Source organism: Telmatherina bonti (assembly GCF_933228915.1).
Source record: "Telmatherina bonti genome assembly, chromosome: 9".
In the NCBI taxonomy this organism is placed as follows: domain Eukaryota; kingdom Metazoa; phylum Chordata; class Actinopteri; order Atheriniformes; family Telmatherinidae; genus Telmatherina; species Telmatherina bonti.
The window spans coordinates 28,098,248-28,108,942 of NC_136627.1; the positions used below are offsets into that span (position 1 = coordinate 28,098,248).

Below are 10,695 nucleotides of genomic sequence, written 5' to 3' on the forward strand. Positions count from 1 at the left end.
TGGTTTTTATTATGTTTCAGAAGGTGCAAAATCAAAGTTTTCAACAGGGATGCAGAGTAGATTTCATGACATTGTAAAATGAGCAAAGAGCTCGAGGTCAAACCAAACTGCAAACAAGACCATCTGTGCAGTTTTCTTTCATCTTTGCTCATCTGTGCTCCAGTCGTCTCTCCATCACCTCCAGTTCCCCTCATTCTTATATATTTTTCCCCCCTCTTCCAGGTGTTTTATTTCACACTTTAACATCCTCTGTCTCTTCCTTGCTTTGCTCAGATGCTGAAGAGGAAGGTGAGCTGGAGCCAGCCAAGGAATTGATTCAACCAATAGCAGAGAAGCTTATGGCAAAGTACAAAGCCAAGGAGGAGGAGACGCCTCTGCTGTTCTTCGTGGCTGGCGAGGTGAGATAAACAGCTCAAGGCAACTTAAAACAGCAATGCATGAACACAAAAATAAAGCAACATTTCTGATTTTGATTTTGAAGAGCTGCGTCATGCTCTTGTCTTAAAGACTCTTGATGAAATAAACAGGAGGAAATAGCAGCTGTTTTCTCCATTGTGGTCTTTACCTCCCACTAGCTGCAACCAGATCTACTAAAGATCGTATTACTAGCTCAGTCAGAATTACAGTGCCTTATGAAACGTATACTCTGACGTTTTTATTGAGCTGTAAAGGTCCTCTTACACTCCTTTTTGTTTAGATAGCAATAGAAACATGTTTTGCTGAAAAGCCAACTTTACCCTTTGATGCTTCATGTCCACCACTGTGAAAACCTATTTAAACGCTCTTTTTGCCACTTCAGTAGACATTAGGGGAGTCACCCAACACACTGAAGAATAAACAAATATAGAATAAAATGTCATACATATATACGGGCATGATTACCAAGTTTTACAACTGTGATGAACTGGACAAGAAAATGATACTGGTCAATTTTTATAGAATATTTCTATGATATCATTATGATAATATATTATTTTAGAGATATTTTTATTGAACTGATAAAGTACATAAACTAAAAAAAAAAGTCAGATAATATTAAAGACATAAAAGTGTCTCTGTACATGTCTGTAGAAGTAAAATATTGCATGTAATAATCCATGCAGCATAGGGTTAATTAGACATGACTGGGTCTGGGTCGATCTTGGCCACTTTCCTACATTAAACCAGGTTTTTGAGGTTATTAAAGAAAGAAAATGCAATCTTTTTGTTACATTTCTTGCAGATTAGCGTGCAGAACCACTTTGCATTTTGCTTTGGAGAATGCGTTGAATTGTTATTTAAAGTGTTTCAATTAGACTGAAGAAATATTTGTCCATGAAAACACATATAGGGAAATATCTGGATAATTATTGATTAAAATGCACCTCAGTGTTGACCACCTACCAGCCAACAATGTCTGTTGATTGTTACTAAGCAGGTAGTAAGTCATCCCAAATATCCCTGGAAAAATAAGTCTAAGTTACTTTTAAATCATGTGGAAGCTACTGATGCTGTTAAACCTGCAGGAGATACACTCGGTCTCATCCATGAGCCAAATTTAAATACAGGTCTGTGTCACCGTGGGTAGACCCAGAGCTTTCTAGCTGCTTTCTCTTATAAAATATTCCCCCAATCTCCTTCTATATTTCCTCCCACATCTTCCCAGTTTGAGATGAACCACTTAGCCTTCAGAAGTCCTCTTCTCTCATGTTGTTCTGTCTTGACCTTTCCAAAGCTGGTGGAGTTAGTATCAGCAACAGACATAATTACCAGATTAGCTACCTCTCCTCAGTCCTTCTGGTCTCAGCCCTACAGCTTTGCCTTCCTCCCTGTCCCCTTTCTGCCAGCCGTCTGGGAGAACGGAGCTGGTTTCTTGTGTCACGTACTAAAAAAGCAGGCTCGGGTTTCGGCCGCGGGGCTTTCACATGTGCTGTCACCGCCACCCTGACTGCTCCACTTGGGTGTCAGCCTTGAAATGTTAGCGACACACGTACACTGAATAAGAAATGATCAGGTTTTTAGAAAGATAAGACTTGACATGGTTGCGTTACGTGTTCATAGTTGGCGTGTCATTATTTATTTGACTTGACACAAAGACACATCACTGCGTCAGAGCTTGTGTGTATGCAGAAGCTTTTCTTATTATAGTTGCAACCTGTGTTTACTTTCTTTACATTGGGACACACATGTAAAACTATGTATTTATACATCTATGTAGTGCAGGTATGATTTCCTGCCTGTAGCTCAGGCGGTGATGAAATCACCAGATTTCATTCCCAGATTGGGTTCGCTGTTGGATATCATTTCCCATTTCAGGCATTCAGTGGAGCTTCCAGGCTCTGGGCCTGGATTCCTTCACCTTGGCTTGGATTTGCCCAGGGAGTCGCACACTTCGATGCCAACCCAGCAGCTGGGTTTTCTGTGTCCATGAGACAGCAGTATGCTGGCAGGCTCTTAGGGGGGGGGGAGTAGCTTGAGCTGAGTGGCAAAGGATCGTTTTACCCAACTGAAAAAAAAACATGCACCACTGAGTAGTATCCTGATTTATGACATACTGAATTAAAGCTCTTTTGTCTTTTCATCTCTGCTGTATAGACAGGACTACTGTAACAGTTATTGGATGAGCGGTGTGCAGCTCAACACCCACTGTCTTTGTGATCTCCCGACCTTCTCTTTAGTGACACCAAGAGGTTCACTCGAATGGTGATGAATTAAATCTTTCAGCAACTCTTGGATGGATTTCAGTGACATTTCAAGCAGAAGACTTCAGCTATCCTTTTCTTCATAATCAACATCAGGTTCACAGTTGGAGTTGAAATCATTTGGTATCAGCCGTCATTCTGATAATCCTTTGTCCTTTCCAGTGAAATTCATGAAAATGTTGATGCCTTCGGTTTCTAACAGGATGTAATGAGTGTTATTTACATAGTTTTGGCTTTCAGAGAAGTTAGAAGAAGAAGTTTGGTTCAAACTGCTGAACAACAGAAATGCAACATCAAAATATTAGCAGTTGTTGAAACCGCTCATCTAACTTTTTTAAAGTTGTTTCAGTCTGCTGTCTGAAAAAGTGGTTTTAGTTCCTGCAAAAAGAAAAGAAAAACCTAATGAACAGTAACTGCTGGACATTTCCAGCATTTGGCAGAGATGAGTGTTCCTCAAGACATCAAAGGTTCTCCAAGAAATGCTTGCAGCTCCAGCTCAGGGGCCAACAGGAAGGTTTCTCGCTATCAGCTGAAGCTTTATCAGGTGGTCATTTGTCTGGCAAATACGACAGTGCATCAGTAATCAGAATAACCCCAACATGGCCCAGCAGGTCCCACATGGTAAACACATGCTGAGCTTTATCACGGCTCTGAGTGTGAGCAGCAGCAGAGAGGCCCTTTGTCTTTTTTGTTCTGGGCTGAGCTGCAGAGGCGGGGGGGGGGGCATAGCCGCACCTCACTAGAAGCAGTTTATACAAGCAAAGACGCCACACAAAAGAAGATGCATGACTTCCTACGGAGGTGAAGACTAATGCAGCGATTACATCTTCTCATATCAGGGAAGCTGGAAAGGCCACAGTGACAGATTGTGGAATTTCTCTCTTTGTGGTTTCTTCACCCTACGTGCCCAGATGATCTACAATCTATGCTTTGTGTGGCTGTAAGAGAGCCTGAAAGGAAAGGCTTTTAGCATGTATTTCAATGGCGATAACATTGTCCTTGGTGACGTTTTACATCTGTTTATATTAACCGGTCAACGTTTGGTAATTTACATCATAATGAATATGAGCTCCGTTCAGAGAAACTTTGCTGCCTATCTGTAAGCAGTTTTGATGTGAAGTCGAGGTCACAGACTTCATCCTGGCATACTTATCCTTTTTAGGTAGCAGCACAGCCAAGTTATTCAATAACTTTGGAAGCTGATTGTGCGGTTTGATCTATTTAGCAGTTTCAGATAAAAGAACAGCAGCAGACAGCTGAGAGGGCGGGGGGTGGTTGAGTGTTTAATGCTGCAGGAAATTCATCCAAAGTCACTTTGTCTTTGACTTTGTTTTTACTAAACTCAAAGTGGCACATAAATCAGCATCTAACTGTTTTAAAATCAGAGGCTCTGTTTCCATCAAAGTCCATCTTTTTGCTGCAGTGCCACCCTCTGGCCTCTTCTTGTTACTTCTGCATTTGGAACTTAATCTTTTCCATATGAAACTGATCTTTTATCTTTGAGAGTGTTTTTGAGCCAGCAAACTAAGCCGAGGGGAAATCGGGTCATGAGAATGAGAAAATGTCTGTTAGACCCCTAAATAAATAAAGTATGTTTTTAGGTAGGCAGCACTTTTGTTCACAGGATCATACTATTGAAAATGACACTATTATTCCATTCCTTAGTATTACATCCTTAGTATACTTTAAACACATGGTGTTTAAAGTATACTGCAGTATTAGGTGTTCAAGTAAGCCTCGCAGAACATGACACACAAGATTCATTTAACTTGATGAAGATATGCAACAATGGATCTCTGTGACGACAGGAATGCCAGCTGGGTAATCTCTCCCAGCTGGAAGTGAATTACAGAACTGTGATTTCTTATTCAGTCTTGAAAATGGATGGCATTCTTGAGTTTGTTTGAAAGCCGCTGTGTGCTGGCCTGCCCAGTTCGGATTCATTTATGTTAGCTAAAGCTACAATTGTAATCCTGACTCGTAGAAGGGCAAAGGTTGATGTCAAGCCTCAGGCTAAACATGGGTGAGGCCCTTTTGAAAATAACTGCAAATAAAAATGGCCCCCCTCTCTAAACTCAGCAGAAATCTATTTATAACACTCTGCTTCACCATCTCTGTGTTTGCCTGCTATTCAACTGCTGAGTTGGGACTTAATTTTGAATTGGAAGAGCTCTGAGAAAAGACAGGATGTTGTTGGACTTCCACCTGGTTCCTTCCCGTCTTTTCACACTGCAGGATGTGACTCAGCAAGGACTTTTCAAAGACTCCTGGAATGCTCCTTGCAGGAAGATGGCAGAGAAATGGGTTATGAGCCCACTTTGAAAGAGAGCACATTAATAAACATAGTGTCAGGCAGTTCTGAAATGCATGAGGTAATCATATCATGACATAGTTCAACTAAAGGGCTTTACTTGAACCATGTTATATGATTGTACTCATTTTCTGGAGTCTGAGCAGAGAATATTTTCAGAGAAACATGATTGAATTGCATTTTTCTAAAAGTAATTCAAATGCAGTGTCAGCATGGATGGTGAGAGATGAAGTAATATTAAAATTCCAACTTACCCTTCAAATATCACTATAATTTGACATACAGTGCTGCATTAGTGGCTGACTTTGCAGCATTTACAGACATTATAGGAGACATCTTTACACCAGAGGTTCAACAGCTTGTTCAGACTTTCCTTTATTTAAACATTTTTTTTAATCCCTGAATAATTAACATTTCAGCAGGTTGTGGTCAATTTAGCTTCAGGGCTTGAACACAGTTGTGCAACCTCTGCATTTACGCTTTGCAAATGCACGTCTACGTGTAATTTCATTTAGCTCCCACTTGGGGGCAGTATATGATCCATGGAGTAGTCTGAGCTGTGGGCAGCTCTTGATTTGAGTTGGTACTGTTGTTGGTTCAATTTGCCCTGAAATAGATACAAAGATCTACTTTGTGATGGAGTTATAACTAGGTGGTAAAAGGATGAAGACCGTCCACTGCAGCTGTTGTCTGTTTTACACCTCTGCTTCTGTGTTCTTTATTATTTTTTATCATTCTATCATCTTTGTAATGCTTAAACCATCCAGCATCTGTCTGACAGGAATGAGAGGATCCAGGTGATTCGGTGTGGGCTGACATTGTTCTGGAGTAGTTTATCTTCCAACAGCTAAGGCTGCACAGTGTTCTGCCAGAGGTTTCCTTCGCGTTAAAAGGGAGTTTTTTCCTTCCCACTGTTGCCAGTGTGCTTGCTCAGGATGGGAGAATGAGTTGGATCTTCCAACTCAATCTGCTGGTTTCCTTATATAGGCTATTATGAATTGGCTTTCATTATGTTTTTTTTTTTCTCTGTCTGTAAAGCGTCCTGAGATGGCATTGTCGTGATTTGACGCTATATAAATAAAGTTGAATTGAACTGAATTGAATGCACTTGAAAAATCCACAAAAACCAGTTTGACAAATTACTTTGGCTTCTCCAGGGGTGTCTGCGAAGTCTGTAACAGCATCAAAACTGTATAATTGACACCACTGTGCTGTTTTTATATAAGCTGACATGGATAAATGTACATATTGTGCTACTCTCCTGGAGCTGGGAGAGAATAAACCTTTCAAAGGCTTTCATAACCAGAAATGTTAATGCATAGGCTGGTAGTTATTGTAAAAGGTGGAATTGTTCTTTTTTGGTTCTGAGCAGATAAATGAAGACGTTCAGTGTTCTTTTCTAAATGCGATCACAAGCTTACTGAAGCCAAAGAATTGTGAGATGAAAATGTCAAGTCTGTTCAGATCCAGTAATGTAGTCAAAACTCCTGTTTTTTCCACCTTCTCTACCACAGGATGACATGAGTGACTCCCTGCGAGACTACACAAACCTTCCAGAAGCAGCGCCTCTGCTCACTATCCTGGACATGTCCGCCCGTGCCAAGTACGTTCTCGACGTAGAGGAGATAACACCAGCCGTCGTGGAGCAGTTTGTCTGCGACTTCCTGGCTGAAAAGCTCAAACCGGAGCCCATCTAAGGAGAGAGTCAGAGTACAGCTTGGACATGTTATATGGGACTCAAGTCGTCACCTCTCACCTTTCCCTCCCATTCTACTGTGTTCTCACCCACCTCCCTGCAGACTGTTAGAGAAACGTCTCATTTTTACTGACATTTTTATTTTATTTTATTTCTTTCCATGGAGTCCTCCTTCTCCTGTGGTGCCTTGCATTGACTATAGTCCATACAGTAATATATATGGAGACTTTTGTTTTTTTTTTGTTTTTTTTTTTTACACACATTAGCTTTTCTGAAGTCTAGAAGACACCAGAGAATTACCCAGTGGACCTACTTATGAAGCTGATTCTTTGCTTTCTGTTTCGTCAGCAGGATCTGTGTTACTGTTGGTTGCTGAATGACAATAAGAAAGACTGAAATGCATTTTTACAATTGTAATTCACATGAAATGCAGATGGTCTAAACCTCAGTAGATGTAGCTTTAAGCCTATTTAAATAAAAAAAATATGACAGGTGCACACACAGTAAGGAGCACAGTGCTTGTTTTGTAAGACCATTGACTGATGTTTTAAACCTGCGTCTTTTTTGTGCGTCACACTGACAGTGAAAGTCATCTCTAGCCAGTTGTTGAAGGTGGTTCTCCTTTTAGTTATGAGGATTTTCCGTGAAGGTCCCCACTGATGAAAGAGGCCAGGTTATTTCTGGAGGCACAAAAATGGTATTTTGAGAAGTATTGAATGTATAAATCCTTATTTTCTGTTACTTCAGTCATGACTTCACACACCCATTAAAGATTCACTGGCAAAAAATTTTATTCCTGTTAAGTTTCATCAACAAGTTGCCTCTTGTTTTATTGCATATTGTAAAAGAGCCACATCACATATTTTGATAAGTATTTAGAATTGTGAGCTGTAAATAAAAAACAAGATAATTTGCCTACTTTCTCCTAGGTGTATAAATTTGATAACAGATTGCAAACTTTTCCCACACATTATATATAGTGTATTAAGTATAGTTAATTCAGTAGACTTGCTCAGGCAGTGTGGGTGCAGATATACATAATGCAGATACAGTTGCACATTACTTCAACAATCTTTATTTAAAGGTTCACGGAAACAGACAAAAAACATGAGAAGTGTCAGTACTTTTAAAATCTTATATACTTTTTCAGATTCTTTCATGACAATTTTACCAAAAGAAAATCTAATTACCTCAAACATAGATAAGAGTCATGTACAATGCTAGCACTAACCACGGTAGCCAGCCTTTTTTCATTCATTTGGTTGCTATAGTAACCAGATATGTGGTATATCTGTGTGGAAAAGTGATGCTATTTGGGATCCAGGTATTTTTAAAAGAGAAAAGTTGATGAAAGATGTTCCATATATTTCATTGAACCTCCAACCCCCCCCCCTCCCCACTCCTGCATAAAACAAGAGTCATCTAATAGATAAGATTAAGTAAGACAAACATGAAAGAATGGAGACATTTAGCAAATCCTAGATTAAAATGAGGATTTAATTACAACACGGGATGAATATGACATTTATTCAATTTACTTTCATGTTTTGAGGAAGCATCATGAAGCCTGCCTCTTTGTTTTAGATTTCTTCCCAGATGTCTGCAGTAGTTGCAGCAGCTGCTTCCTGCCCTCAAACAGAAGAATACTTGCTGCCATGGCTGAATTCAAACTGTCCACACCAGGGACAACAGGAATAAAAAGTCTGTAACCATCAGTCTTCTCAGCTAGCTGAACCGCTTCCAGGCTCAGACCATGTGTCTCACCACCCACCACCAGAGCAGTGGCCCTCTCAGCCCAGCTCTCATGATACAACTTAGTGGACACTCTCGGGATTGAAAATTCTTCTCGTTCAGATTCAGAATCAGAGTCTGAATCATATTCCTCGTAGCGCATCTTTTTAGGATTAGACCTTGAGCTGATCCAGCCGTAGGCTCCTGCTTTGAGCAGATTATGAGTCCCAATCTCCTCCATTTCTCTAACTCCGTCATGGCCACAGCCGCTGTCAGCCACATGGACAGTTACAGGTTTAGAAAGATTTTTTTCAATGTCGTCCCAGCCCAAACTGGGATATATGGGAAGTCGGAAATGTGCACCCATGGCTGCACGAAGGACCTTAGGCTCCCAAGCATCAACACAACCTGTTTCAAGAAGAGACAGGGTGTCATTAAGAGTATGTATGTGTTTAGATTGTTATAAGCAAATAACAAGGTTGTAAGCTTACCCTTGGTGAGAAGGACATTATGACAGCCAGCAGCAGCAGCACAGCGCAGTATAGTCCCAAGATTACCAGGGTCTCGAATGTTGTCACATATTAGTGACAACGGCACTGTGTTGTTTGTGTTTGCAAAGGTCAGACGTGATGGGTCTGGGCGAGAAAATATGGCTGCAGAAGAACGCAAAGTCAGAAACTAAATCCAAACATCTGTGCTCCATGAGAACATGCGTGACCCTTACCAATAACTCCTTGTGGGGTCACAAGGTCAGACCAGAGCTTGATGTCCTCAAACTTGACTTTGACTAAAGATGCCCTTCTAAGCTTGTCAAGGGGCAGCTCCCTGAGCCGGTCCACCATGCTGAAGAATACCATCTGTGGTTTGGCGCCGGCATCCAGAGCATCACAGATCAAACGCCTGCCCTCCAGGAGGATTTTGCCTTGGTGTTCCCTAAATGTTCTGGATCGAGCAACACTCACCAACCTCCTGTATTCAGAGCGTATGCAAAGGGAAAAGTAAAACTGTTGGTGATTTTTAAAGTAAAGTTAGTCAATATATTGCAAGAACATGGACAACATGGACCCCACCACTTGATTACAATTTTTTTATTTTTGCTTTAATTGCTTCAAGTTGATCAAAAAATAGCTTTTCATGGGAATAATAAAGATCTAGGGCTGTGTTTAACCCTTTATGGGGCAAGTGACCATTTTTGATCACTTCATTTTCTTTCATATTCAGCATGAATTTTTTTTTTTTTTTTTTTTTGTTAATGTAACAACAGAACGGAGGCCTTGGTTCATACCAGAAGGACAATTTAAGTTAAAATTTCTAACTTGAAAGTATTTCATTGAGTGCCCTATAAAGCAGGGGTGTCAAACTCCAGTCCTCAAGGGCCGGTATCCAGCAGGTTTTTGTTGTTTCCATGCTCAAACACACCTGATTCAAATCAAATGGATCAAACAGCTTCTTGTCAACCTGTTCAGATGTTATGGAGCATGGAGAAAACAAAAACCTGCAGGATACCAACCCTCGAGAACTGGAGTTTGACACCTGTGCTATAAAGGGTAAAATCACAGTGCATACAGCTAACTAGGTTATTTCAATATAAATGGTTTATCAGTTTATATTACTGCTATATGTTATTACAACCTTTGACATCTTTTTGGGCCCCCATCAAGTCGTGGGGCCCCGAGTATCTTCCGAACTTTTCCCACACATGGCGCCTCTGACTTACGCCAATCTTTTATCTCCCGGTGAAGCCTTTTCAAAGCGCAGTTCATCAACCTGTTCTCTTGGCACCACAACTTCTGGATGCTTTGCAGTCGATTGCACATGATTCATCGTTTTGGCAGGACCACTTTCCACAGCAGGCTGCGCTGCAGGAGGGATTTCTGTCCCACTCCGTTTCTTTACTGGTTTCCTGGCCGCTAACTGGTGGGACTCCGGAGGCGGTCTCACTATCTTACCAGTCTCATTTTCGGGAAATAAAACATTAACAGGTTTCCGTCTCAGCCCGCGAACATACCGTTTTGACTCCTCAATTATACACATCTTCTTTTTTAGAAAAATATTTCTTTCTATGCATAGTTGACACAACACGCCTCTTATGTACGCTGCCATCTTGCGCTCTTCTTCTTCTCGTGTGTTTCAGTATGTTGATGCACTGGCTGACTTATTACCGCCACCTATTGTAAATCATTCGGTACTGCATTTTAATGTTCAAAATTTCTCGTTTTTTAATTAACCCTTTAATTAAGGTCTTGGTTTACCTTTTGGTAGAGGTAGATTTGCAG

At 40.7% G+C, this 10,695-nt stretch overlaps 2 protein-coding genes across 2 annotated transcripts in view; one reads left to right on the forward strand and one right to left on the reverse strand.

The window, feature by feature from the left end:
- nxn (nucleoredoxin) overlaps positions 1–7,460 on the forward strand; it is a 55,344-nt gene extending 47,884 nt beyond the window's left edge. Inside the window, exons 7-8 of the mRNA XM_079246719.1 lie at positions 274–398; positions 6,507–7,460. Of these exons, the coding sequence (XP_079102845.1) occupies positions 274–398; positions 6,507–6,689 (308 nt within the window). The 3' untranslated portion in view covers positions 6,690–7,460. The remainder of the gene's footprint in view (positions 1–273; positions 399–6,506) is intronic.
- A 350-nt stretch (positions 7,461–7,810) lies between these two features.
- On the reverse strand, positions 7,811–10,483 carry mrm3a (mitochondrial rRNA methyltransferase 3a). Its single transcript, XM_079246376.1, has 4 exons — positions 10,137–10,483; positions 9,144–9,388; positions 8,911–9,072; positions 7,811–8,827 (listed from the first exon to the last, which is right to left on the reverse strand). Exons 1-4 carry the CDS (start codon positions 10,451–10,453, stop codon positions 8,247–8,249), a joined length of 1,305 nt encoding a protein of 434 aa, XP_079102502.1. The 5' UTR covers positions 10,454–10,483; the 3' UTR covers positions 7,811–8,246.
- Between the last annotated feature and the right edge of the window lie 212 nt (positions 10,484–10,695).